The sequence below is a fragment of the Parasteatoda tepidariorum genome, chromosome 9 (genome assembly GCF_043381705.1).
Source record: "Parasteatoda tepidariorum isolate YZ-2023 chromosome 9, CAS_Ptep_4.0, whole genome shotgun sequence".
Taxonomy (NCBI): Eukaryota; Metazoa; Arthropoda; class Arachnida; order Araneae; family Theridiidae; genus Parasteatoda; species Parasteatoda tepidariorum.
The window spans coordinates 25,816,353-25,835,233 of NC_092212.1; the positions used below are offsets into that span (position 1 = coordinate 25,816,353).

An 18,881-nucleotide genomic window follows, 5' to 3' on the forward strand; every position below is an offset into this window, starting at 1 on the left:
TATATATATATATATACATATATATATATATATATATTTGCGAGTGTGTACCTGAATGTGAAGCGCATAGGTTTCTTTACATATAAATCCACCTTTCTGCTCTTTTGAGAATAACACAGAAATCTGTTCTGTTCTGTAGTTCATTTACGTCGCACTAGAGCTGCACGATAGGCTATTGGCGACGGTATGGGAAACATCCCTGTGGATAATCCGAAGACATGCCATCACAATTTTGATCGTCTGCAGAGGGGATGGCACTCCTGCTTCGGTAGCCCGACGACCTGCACGCGAAATCGAGCATTTTACGGTAGAACAGTATAACGAGGACCAATACCGCACACCCTCGGTGCCTACGCAGACTGATCCAAGTGGCACCCACCCGCACACTGACCGCAGCCAATGTTGCTTGACTTTGGTGATCTGCTGGAAACAATGTCTTAACGATCAGTACACTGCGGGACACAACACATAAGACAAACATATGACTTTAATTTATTGCATCATAAATGTAAATGTATTATCACCTTCATCCGACCACTCAGCAGCAGAGAAGTGGGGACACTTAGTATTCGCTCGAGTGAATTTTAAAAACTCCTGGTTCGGACTATATTATTAAATTTTATAATAACTGTAGCTTGTTGAGAAAACCTTATTGCAGATCTGAGTCTCCTGCAACAGGAAGGGAAAAAAAATTTTCCTCGGTGTTACCAACACGAGAATCGCAGTGACCTATTTAAATAATAAAGTGGTAAAAATACTGCTATAATATTACCCGTTTTTTGATGAAAAAATTTGGCGAGTTCGGTTACACGTAGTAACGGAGCATACTCTGAATCATGATAACGGTTCTAACAGCAGCGCTTGAATTCAAGAAGTTCAGTCAATTTTAGTAATGGACAGAAGAATAGAGATTCCTTTTATTTCTTTCAGTTCAACATTTTAGTATTTTGAAGGATTAAATATTTCAATAACAAACTTTTATTTGTAACGGAAAATATTTTCTACCGATGGGCTAAATTCATTTTTCAGTTATTGCATTTTTTTAAATTGAAATGAAGCTTCAACCAATTAACCAATTTGAGCAACGCATTTATAAATCCTATCGGTGCTTCCTATCACTTTTACCAAGTTTGGAACTGCTGTACTGAATCGCCCTGCATTAAGGGTGGCTAAATCATAGATGAATGTACGTCGAATTTATTTTAATTAACTGACTTGTTCGTTAATTTAACAAATGAGCAAATGGGTCAATTATGTGAGCATTAGTCATTGCATTAGGATTTTTTTAATTGAATGAATAGTTAGTATATGAGAAAACTGGAGGCTTAGATACACAATAGATGAGAAGTTTGTGTGGCGATATGTGGAGTAATTGCAGTAATCGGTGGTGTTCCAACCATAACCTTTAACCCTTTAATGGTCGCATAATTTTGAGAAAAGTGTCATAAAAGTGTCTATTATTTCATTCAGTGAAATTATAAACGAGGTGTATGTCCAATATATTTTCAATTTTCGGTTAAAATTAGCTTACATGTTTGATGAGTGATAATTTATGGTTTAAAATAAGCTATCTCTAAACACATTGCAATTTGTCAGATACTGGCATCTGGTGTATAGATTGAGAAATAAACATGATTCCGGGTGCAAGAACTAGAATGTTTTAAGCTTTTTCTTGCGTTATTTATTGAACACTTCAGCCCTGAAATATCACGGGCACGAGAAAGAAATAGTGGGTGAAACTTCCCCTCGTCGTTTTGACGGGAGGAAGGGGTTTGAAACAGACTTGAGAAATTCAGGTAGAATACCTAGCTATTTTCAGGGAGCGGAGGAAAAGGGATATTATATGTGGACACATACCCTCAAACTACTACGGAGCTTCCGTTCAGAAAATCGAAGGTTATACAATGATTTTTTTAATACATAAGAATTAATCCATCGAGTTCCAATTCATTTAAACACCAGACTAAGAGGGAACAGCCCAATTATTAACTGTTCCTAAGTTTTTGATAACAATGTTTGATATTTTTTATTTCGAGGATTAGCAAATCAAATTTTATACCTAGCTACATTATAGTTTAAATGATGTGGTAATTATCAATGGATTACCTCTCTCTGAAATAAACTAATAGCAACTTATTTTTGCCAACACTTTTTATTTTTCCGAAATAAATGCATGGCAAGTCTCACTAGTCAAACGATGCCATTGGCATTCCTGCCAACTTTTCCGGATTTTGCAATTAATCAGGTTGCCACTTTTATGAATTCAAACACGATTCTTGTTTTAATAAATTTGATTTAAAATGACTTTGATTATTGGAACATTCAAATAATTTAAACATATTGAAGATCTACTACTACTCATCGTTACGAGTTTCTATAGGAGGGTGAAATATAAATGAAAAATCTGCTTACAATCTCAATTAAAATTTCATTCTACTACCACTATATAAAAGCTTCTTCAATGAGCGTAGAATGTTTGCTGATATGCATTGGGATAACTGAATTTTTTACACCACTTCATGCAAGTAATTTGAACGTAAGTATATTTTATTTTATAACCGTCGTTAAACAGCGGACCCAATTTTATGGGTTTACGACTACTAATGTTCAACTCTACAGCCTTGTAATTTTGAACCCAATCCAGAAGACAACGGAACTCCTGGATCGAGTAATGAGAGAAATTTGCCTTCGTGGAGGACTTTTTGATGGAACTGACCCGCATTTGCGTTACATGGAGTGGGAGACCACGAGAACCTCCCACGGTTAGCCCGACGACAAGGGGACTCATGATCCATCTACCACTGAGGATATTTCACGTCAGCACTGTGATCGGTGCCAGCCGGATGCGGAATTAGTATCCACGGGGGATTCGAACCCGGTTCGCCTCATTGGAAGGCGAACGCTCTATACCCTGAGCCATCGCCGCTCTAAACGTAAGTATAGTAGTAAAGTTCATATAGAGAACTGAATTTGATCAAATGCAATGATCAAGATTTCATAAAAGATTCATTTGTTTTAAAAACTTCGACTCTAGTTTGCTATCTCTGATACATATAATTTACATGAAACTCAAACGTTGGAGGATATGTGCATAGAATTGCATAAAGACTTTTGCAAGATACAAAGCTTGATTTATCTCGTCAAAGATATTAAAATAACTTAATAAACAAAAATCTTACCGATTCTGAAGATAATATTGATTCTGAATCATAAGTAGAAGTTCTATCAATTGTTTTCTCATAACTTTCATCGGTGAAGGTAGTCTCTTCAGAATTTATTTGTGATGAAGAAATTCTCCCTGTAGAACTCGATAAATCACTACCTATGAATAAAAATTAATAATTCATTTCCATTACACATGGCTAAAAAAATTATGACAAGACTGGACGCTTAAATTCTTGATGTATAATACATATAATCATGTCCTCCTCATGTATTGTAGTGTAATAGTACTATAGTCTGTTCCTCCTTCTTCACTAATAGTCATAAAAGTAGTGTTAAAGCGAAGTGTTTATGCGATACTTAACACTAGGTTTACAGGACGCGTCATTTTGAATTTTATAAGGAAAATTACAAAACCCGTTTGCATTTTTATTTTATCTCTTGTAACGACTTTTATCCATTGATCAAAATAAATATATATTGAAGTCTATTTTCTTCAAAATCATTGAAATATTGAAATTCTCTTTGTGGTATACCTATATCTACGGATATGCGTCAATTTGGCACGATCGTAATTTAGACAAAATTTTGTGTAAACAAGCAAACATCACATCAATAATAAATAGGAATGTACCGACAATACTGCAATCCGTTATCCGATATCGTTATCTCAAATGAAACAAACGATAAACAACTGTTGCCGATAAACAGTGATAGAAAGAACAAACGCATAATGTCAATTGATGTCAGATTTTGAAGGTTTCATTGCTTAGTTCGAGTATTGAAAAATAAAATACTACAATATTTCATAAATATATATCTCATATTTTCATTCTTTTTCTTATAGTTTATAATTACATTGCTTTCTAAGTGCAGAGATACCAACTGCTCCGGACACGCCAAAATAATTTTAAAAAACGGTAAATAACTACTGAGTAAATTTCACAAAAATAAAGTGGTGAATTATATAAGCCTACAAATTATTTAGAAATAGTGGTGGATAAAAATCTACTAAATTGAATTTATTAAACCAAGAATCACAATTGATAAACTACAAGAAAATTAAAAAAATTTGATTATGAAGTTGTATAGCATCATCGATTTAGAAGTTTTAGAGTAATGTTTTAGAGTAGCACAGAAAAGTAACAGCAGGAGTGCCCCAAGGAAGCATTCTTGGGCCCATATTATTTATATTATTTACCCACAACTTTCCTGTCGACAAACAAGACTTTAACAGCATAAATTGTGACACCGCAGGATTCAACGAAATTCTTACTTTTGAAAACTTAAGAGAAGACATAAACCTCAGGCCGATGGCAGCTTTCTTTTGTAGTGACGTAATTTTATCTAAAATTCAAAATATTTAAATTCCTTTTACTTCAATTGCATTCCTGTAACCAGAAAGAACCACCCTAAAGATCACAATTCAAGACGAATGGGAAAATGGCCGCTAAGGGTCCCAGGCGCCCAGATAAATATTGATGATGATGATGACTGAAGTTAAATTGTATTTTAATTTCAGAAAAGATTTTCTTGAAAGAGAGGCATCTTCTAGTGTTTAACAACACTGGTAAATGCGCTGAGAACAGGAAAAAATGTATTTTTTATTATTTTTCTTAGGCTAAAAGTGTACGTTATTACGTTGGGAAATTCTTTTTTTTCCTATTGCGTATGATTTTTGCGGATCTTAGGTATTTTCACGCTCATGTATGCGATCGGTTTCCTATGGCTAAAATATTTTTAAAATAAATTCATAAATCCTGGAATCAACAAAAAAAAAAACTTTATTCCACCTCTTTATAGATAAAAATAAATTCTGACGGAGAACCTTTTTAAATTACCTTCCTTCGTAATTGTAATATCACTCAATCGTAGTATGTAAATTTTTTAATTGGACATAAATAAAGATCTGCACATTACTTATCTACCACTTTAAATAATGAAAGTAACGTTATATTAATTAAGTCAATAATATATTTAATTGTTGTTAAGGTTTTAGAAATTTTGCTAAAAATAGAAGCATCTTCTAGTGTTAAACTACACTGGTCAATGCTGAGAGCAGGAAAAAATTTATGCATTTTTTTATTACCTAGCTTAGGCTAAAAGTGTACGTTATTACACTTGGAAATTTTTTTCCCTGTACCATACGATTTTTGCGGGCCTTAGATACTTTCACGTTCATGTCTGCCATCAGTTTCTTTCTTCAAACCACTCGAGTGATTACTATACTCTGTTGTAAGTTAAAAAACAAAAACCCATTATCCCTATGGAGAAAACCTGTTTGCAGCTAAGTGCACGAGAACGTATATCAATATCGCTAACTCTTGACGTGGCGCAATTAAAGTTATTAACAATACAGTAGAAAAACAATAACAGTTATTAACAATAATAATCACAAACAGTTAACAAGTAATAAGTATTTAGAGAAATATCTAAAAATCGTTACAAATATACGTCTTTCCTTCCGCATTTAAAGAAACTGTTGAAAGAATAATAAATACTGTTTCTTGCAGACGATTTTCTTCTACAGCGAAACAAAAGTAAAAATCCTTTATCTCGCATTTGATTTGTTAATAGCGTGTCAAAAACAAGGCGCTCCATTGTTAGCCGTCAAATCAAATCCAATGTTGTAGCAACGTCATACAGTTGTTTCGTTTTCATGAAAGAATGTTCTCATTATTTAAGGAAATATGTCTCGAAGAATGCTTAAAACGAGCATTTATTTATTCGCGATTTTCAGAACAGAGACATGACGAAATTATCTTAAAGATATCGCGTGAGATCACCTAGCTATCATACGATATCTTTATCTCCGGTCTTCAAACTTTGCCGAAGATTTGCGGAATCGCAAATAAATAGAAATTTTTTACACATTCTGTTCTTGGCAATAATGTCTTCAATGTGCTTATAAGTACTAAATCAACAAAGCTTTACATATTATTTGTATCTATTTATGTTGCACCCATTTAGAGAAAGGAACATACCATTAACCAGATCAAAATGATAATTCCGAATCTAAGGGCTAGAAATGGTTTTTTCAATACCATAGGTCAAGTGTTCTATTATTGTAGAGTCATTTATTTATTTATTTATTTTTCTCAAAATGGGATTTAAACCTTCCGTTGCCATATGTATTTTTCAATGAAGACTATAATTTTTAATAAACGCATTCATTGTAAGATAGCAATTTTTTCAATTTGTCACCTAAAAGAAATATAATGATTTTAATTTAATACGAATCAGTAATTGGCGCAGTTTGAAACAATATAATGGTTGTATGCATAGATGCCGGCCTAGTACACAAAATATTAAAAACAGTAACAAAATATCACCAAAGTAAGCAGTACATGTTTAGTTTTGCTAACACTTAAAAGCTTCCCCTCACTAGTATCAGATCTTACATATCTGTTTAGTTCGTTCATATGCCCTGGTGGTCCAAATCATTCTAATTAAGTTTTTAATCACTTAAGTAGTGAGTAAAATTTGCTTCTTTAAGTATTTTCCATGCCAAGTTGGCACATAGATGAATGTACGTGTTAAAAAAAGTTTGTATACAGAATTTTGAGAGCTAATTTATATTTACTAGTGTTAATATGAACCAAATGTGTTTTTTCTCTAAATAACATAGTTAAATACCTGAATAAGCTTTTTTCAATCTTGGCTTCTTCTTATGATAGTATAAAGAAAGTAGCACTATGTTGAAGAGGAAAAGAATTAAGAAAACCGCTCCAACGGCACTGCCTAAAACTTCAATTAAAAAATAGTTTAAACCACTAGGCACTTCTTCCAATTGTGGTTTTTCTGTTGACAAACCTGTAACTATAGGAACAATAATAAAATTTCATTACCAAAACAAAAATTAATAATAAAACCCATAAACAAAATTAATTTTTTTTTTTATGAAATTGAGGACGTTAGTGAACTTAATCTTTCCTTACATAATGTTTGTTTTGTTTAATTAGAATTCTACTAAGCGTATGATGCAAAATCACAAATTTCTTCCAAGATCAAAAAATCAAATGATTTTTATAATTAAACATATGCCGTTAACCTATATCTCACGATAACAACAGTATGCTGCGGGAACAATTTTTTTCGCCAAAGGAATTACGATTACCAACCCTTTCATAAAAAATAAAAATAAAAACTTATTAATGCCTTTACAAATTCTCAGGCAGTGTCTAACGGTAATAATTTTTTAGCTAATAGTGATATGAAAGTAAAAGTATGTGAAAGTAAAAATAAATGCAACAATTCGATTCGCATAGCTACCAATCTGCACTCGCTAGGACCCTGCAATACTTTATTTACATAAAATTAATTTTCTTCTCAAATGAAGAGCTAAATAGAAAATCCGGGTAAGTGACATTTTAGGCATATTAATGAATCAGAGAAAATAACATAAAGGGATTGTATCAATATTGGTATGTTTAATGTATTTGAATTGCTTTAGCTTTCACTTTAATATTAAAATAATTAATTCACATTAGTTTCGAGTATGCTAGCATGATTTTCATTTCAAATTAAGAAGTAGAAAATAAAATGAGACCAAGAATTATTAGCTCCGCCTTTTAATAAATCTAAAATAAATTATTCGGATACTTCTTTTTTCTAACACTGATTATACTTTCCCTCTCTGAAAATTTTACTAACCTGATTCTTTCACTAAGCTCTTCAAATATCATATAAAGTTTGATGATTGAAACAAATAGAGTATATATCATTTAAAGTGATTATTGTAACAAGAATAATTTATACGTCGTTGGATTTTTCTAGCTGATATACAACGGGAAATAATTTTACAAAACAAAAAGATAAAAATAATTCTTTTTTCTCCTTGTTACATTTTTCTGGCAAATAAAATAATACTGTTTTCAAAAATTATCTTCTGTATGTTACCTGAGAAACAAGTAATGTCCTTATTGTTTAAAATGAACAATACTAAACACTTGGAGCACAACATGTGAACAATTTCTCACCTAAAGTTTTGGTTTTCATCAGTTTATCAGTGTAAGGACTGTTTCCTTTTTTATTTATAGACATGATTGCCAATTCGTATTCCATCTCAGATTTCAAATCTTTTAGCCACAAATAGTTGGATTCAGGTGGATGGACATCGATGTAAGTGAAGGATGGATCAAATATTGTTTTATAGCGTATTCGGTAAGTTTGATTGTGTCCACCATCAAATCCTGGAACCCACCTCAAATGAATGGCATCATTTGTGGTATTTAAAATTCGTATCAGAACAGGAGGATCAGGAGCACCTGTAAGAATATTAAAAAAATACACAGTACTTAAAAAAACAATACGAAGTGCTTTGCCAATTTGTACAAGAGTTGCTAACTTGCTCCGCTCAGTGAAAAATTTTTTTTAGCGATATAGCAACATTTATGCTTTTACGTACAATTCTTGGTTCAGCAAATTCTATATGTAGGCTTTTTAGCCACCTTTACTTCGTAATAACACATAGGCTAATATAAAATGCCCCTTTGATGCTGTTATTTCGTAGTGAACCTCTTAACCCGTTTTATCCCGACTTTTTATACTGAAGTAGTGCAAAAAGTGTCTTTTTGAAAAAAGCGGTATAACATGTTATTCAACTAAATGGCTAATATCAACTGTTTGTTACCATTTCAATTCGAAATGTCCCTGCACCTTATAAGATCTAGTGATAGAAACTTAAATCACTATTAAATTATGGCGGAAGGGAAACTCGTAATTCTCCTAGATAAAAGACAAACCTGAAACAATTGTCATACTGAACTGAAACAGGTTAACCAGTTAGTACCCACCGTCATATTTATAGGACAGTTTTCTTTTTCAAAAACATATATTGTGGTAGGACAATTGTTTCAATTTTGTCTTTTATCTAGGAGAATTAAAAGTTTCCCTTCCACCATAATTTATTAGTAATTTAAGTTTCTATCACTAGATGTATAACTATCAGCTGCAGGGACATTTAGAACTGAAATGGCTACAAATAATTGATATTACCCATTTAGTTGAATAACATGTTATACCACTTTTTTCATAAAACCACTTTCTGCACCACTTCAATATAAAAAGTCGGGATAAAGCGGGTTAAAATGTTCGCAAAATTATCCAAATTCTGCAAATTTTAGTTTTTAGTTTTCTACTGCTTTTTTAAAATTTTTTGATGAAGGCGGAGCAGTTGTAAGTCAAACTTCCAAACAAATAAATACAATACACCTAGGTCTGGGGTCCGATTTCACGTGCTAATGATTGTGGGCCTGATTGGACTGCACTCTCTCCGATTTTGTCTTAGGTATTCAAAATCCTCTCTTTGTCTCAGGCGTTTTCAGAGCCAGAAAAAAATCAACGCATGGTTGGACGTTTAGTGAACGTGGTGCGGAGAACGGGTGATTACTGAAATCATCTGCCCGCCGATCTAAACTGCGAAAAAGTAGGATGCGCGTCCACCAGTATTATCTTTGAATCATCATAATGTATGAATTCCTGACCATCGCCAAGGGCCCATTAGTGTAGTTTGAGTGTGACGCTAATAACCAAACTAAACATGCGTTGGGTCTGTATATTTGATACCTTTAAAAACTAAATTATTTCATTAAAATATGAATTTAGTTTACACTATTTTGTTACAGTTAAAGTTGCCTGCTGTGTCCTTCAGATATTAATAAGGCAATAAAACATAAAAAAAATTTTTTTCACTCTGCACTGTTTTCTTTCTCATTTGAATATAAAGCACATTTTTATGTTAGCAAAAATACCATCGCTTTATACTTTTAAGAAATATAAAAAATAAAGAACGGAGGTCTCCGTATTTCTAGAACTACAAGAGGCTGGGTGCTTATAATATCCAAAAAAAATTAGCTATTTTTACAGATATGCAATAACCTAAGCTACTGAAGACTGTAGTGTCCGCTTTTCCATTCGTAAAATATAAAACCATAAAATACATACTTGAACATTTTTACTAGATTATTTAAATGAGTCTATTAAGCTCAAATTTCCGCCCTTCCAAAGGTCAACTGACGGTGTCATTGATAAAAATAAAACGATAATCCTTAATTTGAAAATAAAATTTGAACTAACAATTTATATAGTAGAAATAGATTTAATCTGTTTTTCTAAGAAATAATATTTAAAAATAAAAAAAAGCTGCCGAGTCACAGTAATGAGTTCAGCTATTGTTTACATCTTGGTTTGTGTTCGATTCCTCGAGATAAATACTGGTTGTTTGGCTGGTCTGTATAGTGCGGCTTTGAGGAGAACTCCTCCAAACAAAGTCTGGGGCTGTCTACTGCTATGGTAACAAGCGAGAGCACATTTCCAATGGGGGTGAAATGGAGGAAATAAGGTGTCGATTGGTTTACTCACGACGACATACATTAATATTAAGACAAAACTATTCACCCCACACCCCTATTCGAAGTGACCTTTCCTAGTAACCAAAGTACCCGCCACGACGCGAGACGGGTGTCTGGAGGAGTTCTCCTGAAAGCCGCACTATACTTCTTCCCATTTTGTCTTAGTAGTTTAGAACTCACTCCTGGAACCCTACCATGAGCCACGTTCCAACGGGAATTATTTTTCCCCACCACGAACACCTTGGAAACAGTTTCTTGGCTGGTATTGGAATCGGTTTCATTCCAACCAGTCTCCGGCACCTGGAATCGTCGTTCCAAGGAGGGAATGATGAATTTTTAAGGACTAAATACGATATTTCGTCGATGAATGTCTTAATTTTTTTCTATTTCATAAGAGNAAGTGTTATTTTGTATATATATAACAAATCAAGATTGGATTTGGAGTTTTTGTTTCGTTTGATTTTCATGACTGTATGTATTGAATACGTTACCTCATGTTATGGAGAGGATTGTTTCTCCTTTATGATGTTTAAGTTAAGTTATGATTTTTCTTGCTTAATAAAATTTATGATTAGTTAAAAGATGACTTTTTCATTATGCTTGCTGGGCATTTTCCACAACGCACTAAACTCTGCCAGCAAAATCCTTATTAACACTAGGTTTACAACCGTTTCTTATTTACCTATCTCTACGAACACGCGTCAATTTGACGCATGAACGAATACATATAACAGCACTTACAGAGATGCCAACTTGCTCCGGACAGCAAATATATATTTTAGAGTGGTAGTTTATCAATTGTGATTCTTGGTTTAATAAATTAAATTTAGTAGATTTTTATCCACCCCTATTTCTAAATAATTCGCAGGCTTAAATAATTCACCACTTTATGTTTACAAAATTTACTGAGTAGTTACTTACCGTTTTTTTTAAATAGTTATTTTGACCAATAATTATAATTATTTGAAGGGGAGAACAACGAGAATTTCAATATTTCAACGCTTTTGAAGAAAATAGACTTCAATATATATATTTACCTCAAGCATCCTTGGGAACTAAACACTGGGGGTTCCGCGTTCGGCTGACCACCTGACCGGAACATCTGCTCCTGCACCCCAGAGCCCAAGGTCAAGAAAACTGAGATGGGCACAGTAGGCCTTGGCCCTCTATGGGCTGTCGCGCAGCTGAGTTTAGTTTAGTTTATATATTTACCTCGATCAATGGATAAAAGTCATTGCAAGCGATGAAATAAAAATGCAAACGGGTTTTGTAATTTTCTTTATAAAATTCGAAATACGTCAAAATGACGCTTCCCGTAAACCTAGTGTTAAGAATGAATCGTACACTGTCACCGACAGCCCATTAGTGAAACATTTTTTACGGTGTAGCTTGCAACCAAATCAATCGGGAAAAAATTCTAATGTTATCCAAATAAATAAATTAAGCAAAAATCTAACGGGACACTAAGATATTAATTTAAAGGACCTTGCAAGTCTCTGTAAAGAGTAAGGAATTTCGGCTGGGTCAGACAATACACTGATCAGAAATTCTTAAGTTTTAATATATAAAAACTACTGAATGAATGAAAATTAACTTACTGTCCGGTAATAAGCTTATTTCATAAGTGTCGAATCCAATTTCATTTCTAGCTATGCATTTATATTCACCGAAGTCTTCGGCAACCACATCGTCTATGGTGAGAACACCTTGCCAAGTAATGTGATCCAATTGAAAGATTTCACTTTTCATGCGTTTTTTGCTTGGTGTGATGATGACTCCTTCGAGAGACCAGGTAAAGTTAATGTTCGGTACTCCTCCAGCAGTACAATACAGTTCGACAGTGATTCCACGATTGCTGAAGATGGTACTATTAACTTCTTTTTGGATAATTGGTTCATCTGAAAGATTTTTTTGAAAAACAATTACTTTAACTCATATTTATTACGAGGTAATAAATTCTCGTAATTTTCATGAAACGTTTTATTAAATGCATTTAAACTACAACGTATAAAGTTAACTTAACGCACAAAAATCTTAAGAAAAAAAACACATAGATATGAATACGCATATTATGATGTAATTGCATATTTATAGTATGTAATTCTGATGGTAAGAATTGAAATGAATTAAATCAAAGAAAATGAAAGCGAGTAAATATAAACAAGTATATTCGGCCAAAAATTTTGAAATGTTGTTAACCATAATGTCGTATTTATTACCTTGATTATATATTACTAAGGTTCGATTTGAAATGAAACATGGTTTAAATTATCATTTTATAAGGGCTCCAGAAAAATTTGCATTTTTGTCAAAAGTTAAACCAATTTATGTTGAGAGAGCGGTAACATGCATTCATTTTGCTGAACATTTCCCGGAACAGCAACGTTTTGATTGAAAATTTTAGTCTGGCAGTATATTAGCAAGTGCGATCATGACAATACATTATACGTGAAATCACATACTTTATTTCTGTGTTGTTCAAAGGATAGTGGTTGCTAAACATATAAAAGCAATTAGTCTTACGTTACTAGTGGTTTGTAGCACATATTGCTTCCGGATTGCCAGACCATCACCTCCTACATCAAAAAGCCTCCACACGGTCTTTAACAAGTAGTCCGTGCAGACTGCTTAAAAAGTGAACCAGTTGTGCGCATGAACCCAAAACCTTTTATAAGAGTAATTGAGAAAAATTTAACATACATATTTGAGAATTGAATCTGTAGTGGTCGTCAAGTGAATAAGGCAAACCAATAATATTCATAAATAAAACAAATTTTCCGTCATATATTTGTTACCACTTTCTTATTTTAACTAAATTTTGTATTAAATGACTCGTTCAGAAAGTAGATATCCTTAACAATGGTCTGATCAGACTACCTATAAAAAAATCGTGTGGAGGCTGACTACACTGTACCAGGAAGTGTAAATATCTAATCAGAGCGATTTTAAAATTACGAGCATTGACATTTTTCTTCAAGTTGTGCATAAGTGTTTAAAATTTCGCAGTTACACAGGAAAGATATAAAATGTAAAATTAGCATTAATTAGTCAAATTTCTCGATCAAGCTCTTAATTAAACTATTGGGAATTTATCTTCCAAAATGGTGCCACCTAAATTATTATATTTTTTTTTTGCCTGTAGAAAGAAAAGGTATCTTTATTCAGAGGAAGTTAGATAATGCGTCTAACTTAATTAAAACGTTGTATAACGTAGATGAGATTCTTGGAACCGCAATGATTGCGCTTTATTAGCTCGAAAATTCGATTATTTGTCCTAAAATAATAAAATTGTTTCTTTATCCTAATATTTTATTTACATGTTTATTAATTATTTATTCTAGATAACACACAAAAGATATATAGAATTACGCTTTACATAGTAATTTTAAATGCAAATATTGTTCATTTCATTAAAAGAGAATTAAAAACGATTATATCGTTAAGGAGCATAAAGGAAGAAAAAACCAAATAACAAAGAGATCATAGAATTTCGGGTTTAAAAAAACATACATTAGCAGTATGTGTAAAACTTAATTTGTTTGATAGGTCACTGAACAAGATGTTTTGAAATGAGAGAAATGTTTTCAGAAAACAAATTCCTACTTTTAATATATATTTTCTGCAAAGGTCGTGAGAATAACAGCATGAACCTCTCAGTCAAAGTTTATAATCTATTTCAGGAAACTAAGTATTCATAAGACGTTCACTGCGTAATCAAAAGACTAAAATAGTAATAAAATGAATTGATACCAAAGGTTACATGTTTACTTTTTTTTTTAACACATTCACGCCGGGGTGACCCACCAGTGGGTCACGCTAGATTGTCTCATCTTGGCAGCGCACCGGAGTAAAAACTGGTAACAATAAATTTCATTTATTTGTTTTTTTCCGGGAATAATAAAAATCCATATCTACCAATTGTTTTTAACGGATGCAATTTTTATATTGAATTGCTTCTTCGCGGTGATAAATTTCCATACAGTGAATTGTTATTGTTGAGAATAGATTAACTTCTCCCAAATATTATCTAATATTGAAATAGTTCTTCTACCAGAATTTTTACTTTTCCCGGCGTGAACATGTTAAAGAAATTATTGGAGTAAACATCTGCAATACCTCATTTACCGATTTGGCCATCAATAAAAATTTTTTACAGTGAACCACATGTTTACATTGAATTGCACTGAATCACATATATGTTCTTTTTCAGCTCTAAATTTTTCTCTAGAAAATGAAAAGCACGCTCTACTTAGCAATAAATTTTTATTTATTCGCACGCCAACTGAACAATGTTTCCAAAGTAGTCTCTACAAGCTAAATATTCGGGATAAGCACAGGACCAATGTTATTTATGTAAAGAAACATTTTTGAAAGAGATGGAAGCTTAAGTCTCCAGTCTAAAATTTCAGACTACTGAGCAAATCAATATTCAAGACTCTGACTGCAACATTATTTAAATCGGAAATTTGAAAACTGTATTAAACGATATGTATGACAGTTGACAAATGCCCGAATCTCCTCGAGCCATTTTTTACATAAATTATATTTGTCTTCTTCTTCATTCTCTTGTGATTTTAATGTTACAAAGTCCTGTTATATCATGTTACATTAGAACAACGACAAGTTATTAATACTAAAATAAATATTTGGTGTAAAATGCAAGAGAATGAATATGAATCAGACCCATCTCATTTGAAATTTCCACTTGTATTCATTTTTATCAGCTTCCTTTAATTTTCAATATTAAATTAAAAAACTGTATAGTTTAATACATAGAACTAGTATTTATGTTAGCAAAAATCAATCATTTTGTAAAGTATATAAACAAAGAAAACATAATTTAACTACTTTTCTATACATTTTCCGTGGCAACAGCTTTAAGGCTTTATGAAGAAACAAATTTTTACTTACGTTTCACCATAAGAAATATTTTTCTGGAACTTGGAGAACCGATTCCATTATTAGCGGTGCAAGTGAATTCACCAGTAATTTCGCGAGTGACATTCTTGATTCCAATTATGGATTTTCCATTTCCTTTAAAGAGTATCTCAGTTTTTTCGTCCATTTTAAAATCAGGTCTTTCCCACTTAATGACGTCATCTGGCAATGGATAGCCATCAGCCATGCATTGTAGTTTCACATTGGACTCCGGCTCTGCAACAATGATATTGCTCACTTTTTCATTCTCTGATATAATAAGCGTAGCAGGATCTATTAAATAAAATAAATTCATGATTGAAAAATATTATTGCTGTTAAATAACAATGGTTGGTATTTTCTACGCTAGGAGCTGTGATCAATTTTTTGAGCTAATATATCCGCTATATTTTTACACCATTTGACTTGATTTGTTCATTGTTTTTATCATGGATTATGTATTGGGTAGTATATTTCATATTTTTAGCGTGATGAGTAAAGAGGTAAGGAAGGTAAAAAGAATGTAAATCAGATGGTAGAAAACCTTTGGTATAAAAAGCTTATTATCTTTTCATATCCATAATTTCTACGAAATTTCACTCAAAGATTGCCTTAATTGATAATGAATTTGCAAAAAAAACTTAGGCACCAATATTATTGAGAATGTGAAATCAATTTCTATAGAAGATCTTCATGCGTGCGAATAAAAAAAAAAGCGAAATCGAAATTTTTGATTTACTATTTTTTTTTTCTTTGCCTTTTTTTTCTCGATAGTTTTAATAACCTATATGTTGTAAATAGCTAAAACAGACTTTCAATTGATTCCGTAGAATTACGCGATTTAATAAATGAATAATATTTGTGCTCAAATTTGACATTATTTCTTTAGTCAAAACAAAATCAATTGTAATAAAATATCGCCTCGCAGATAAAGCTATAGTAAGCAAAACAATTTTGAACTAAAAGCTTAAATTTAAATGTGAATTTGTTATTTTTATCAAGCTTTAAGTAAAAATATTTAGAATTTCTCTTTAAAAATTCATTATTAATTAATACATTTAGTTTATTGTAAGTTCATTGTCTTTTTGAATATTTTTTAAGGTTTTAGTTCAAAACACAGGTAATCACATTATTCATCTAGAGAAAAAAACTTTTTGAAATTTATGCATTACAGTTTGTTGTAGAGCTGTTAATTTCACATGAAAAATTCAAGCTTAAATCTGCCCTGATTTTAAAAAATCTTTTTGTAAATTTTTAAATTTTCTTTAAATTTATAATTTTAAGACCCCTGCTTGCCAAACATGAAAATAAAATTTTAATTGAGCCATTTTTTTGTGAAAGAAAATTATATAAAAACCAGACGTATAACTTAAATCAGAGGTTCCCTAATGGTGTCCTACTGTACCCTAGGGTTCCAAGGAAGAGTTAAAGGGGTTCCATGAATTAATGTTTTTTATAATCAATGATGAGTTTCAAAATCTCTGTTCATATTTAGAAACAACCTCTCATAATTTATATAATTTTTCGGCACATACCAATTAATTAGAAATGGTCCTTTTTCAATGAAAATATAATACTTCTAATAACGATATATTGAATAAATTATGAAAAGAACAAGTATTTATAAAATATTGCATTAGTATTTACTATCGCACTTTTCAAATCAAAATTAAATGAGCGAATTCTTTAATAATCAATTTCAATGTTTATAGCAAGTCTTTTAAGTTTTCATCTCGAAATGAACCATAATTCAGCTTATTTCACTCATTTTCTGCTTATGCATATACGCCAAAAACAAATTTCTAACTGGACTAGATATAGCACAAGAACTGTCGTACAAAAAAACCTAATTTAAGATTATTAATGATTAAACGATTAAAAAAATCTTAATTCCTCTAATTAAATATTTCCAAAACAGTCTTCTTTAGGTTATAACGTTCGCTATTACCTTAATAAACTTTATTTATAAAATCGGAGTTCCGAATAAAGAAGGTTGATTATTTAGGGTTCAGAAGCCGAAAAAAAATTTGAGAAACGCTACCCTAAATAATTACCCATAAATAATTACCGTGTGTATAACAATACCATAATTATAAAAATAGAAATCTTACATAGGACCTTCAAAACAACGGTCAACGTGGCTTCTCCTATTTCATTAGAGGCTTGACATATATATTCTCCAGATTGAGATCTTTCAGCTGTTGTGATATTGAGAATGGGACCTTCTTGAATGATTTCTCCCTTTCTTGTCCATTTGTACGTAACGTTACTCGGATTCGCCTTCGCAGTGACATCAACAATAGTAGAGTCATTTTCTTTCACTTCAACTATAGCTGGGTCAGATTTTGTGAATGTAGGTCTGTCTGAAACGTGTCAGAAATGCTTAAACCAAATAGATTTATAGGCTCCCAACGAGCCATAAAAAAAAAAATTATTACTGGTAGTAAATTTTCGTCTAAGTTAGTAAGCATTTATGCCACTTTAACATTAACTAGGATAACAATTTACTTCGCTTTGAACTTAATATTTTTCTAGTAGCAACTTAGTTTTTAGTTTTAACTATTGTAGAGTTTTTAGTTTAATTGTGTTTAAGGTTTAAATTTTAGAACTGTAAACTTGATTTAACCCCTTGAGGACGGTTGATTCATAAGAGCATTCGTACAAAATCAGAATCAGGATGTAAATAAATAAAAAACGGTAGCTTAAATGTAGGCGTTGCTAATTTGACAGACTTACTTTGCATTTACTTTAATTATTGATAGATTAATCATATATATATAATCAATATTAGTTCAAAGTATAACTAAATAATTTTACATTGAACTAAAGTAATGGTGAATTAAATAAATCAAACAATTATAACNTATTTTGAACTAAAGTAATGGTGAATTAAATAAATCGAACAATTATAACCCCGCCCACAAATAAACTGCTAAAGAACTAGTTTGGTTACCAGTTTTATCTTTTTACCCTGATTGATACGATTTTATGCTGGCACGTATTTATTTGTGACAGTCGGCGCAAAAGGGTTAAAGTCATTCTGACCACCACTGCCTAAAGATAATTCAAAAGTACATATAAGACGCCACGTTGCTCGAATATTCCCTAGATAAGTCACTTAGGCCACTAAAAACGTAAAAAGTGGCGGAAATTCAATTAGTTTTTGTTTATTTATTTCGCTAATTATTCAATCGTAACTACCACCATGACACGCATTTCAAATTATTTAAATTTAAAGCAAAATTATTATTTACATCCTCTTTCAATGGTAGACTGAAAAAAATATGCTCGAAATGTAGCTAATTTTAATTTCTTTCAATAAAATTTTGAATTTTATTGGTCACCACTTTTTGCATTTTTATTCGTTCGTAGCAACCCCAGTCACTTAAGGTGTAGTCTGAATTAACTAACATTCCGCAGATTTTCGTTTTTAATTCTTTACTATTTTGT

At 31.8% G+C, this 18,881-nt stretch overlaps 1 protein-coding gene across 1 annotated transcript in view; it reads right to left on the reverse strand.

Annotated features, from left to right (window-relative positions):
• LOC107445030 (nephrin) overlaps positions 1–18,881 on the reverse strand; it is a 63,739-nt gene that overhangs the window by 833 nt on the left and 44,025 nt on the right. Inside the window, exons 14-19 of the mRNA XM_043049932.2 lie at positions 17,543–17,794; positions 15,426–15,725; positions 12,113–12,412; positions 8,142–8,429; positions 6,799–6,981; positions 3,180–3,322 (exon numbers count right to left, since the gene is read on the reverse strand). Of these exons, the coding sequence (XP_042905866.1) occupies positions 3,180–3,322; positions 6,799–6,981; positions 8,142–8,429; positions 12,113–12,412; positions 15,426–15,725; positions 17,543–17,794 (1,466 nt within the window). The remainder of the gene's footprint in view (positions 1–3,179; positions 3,323–6,798; positions 6,982–8,141; positions 8,430–12,112; positions 12,413–15,425; positions 15,726–17,542; positions 17,795–18,881) is intronic.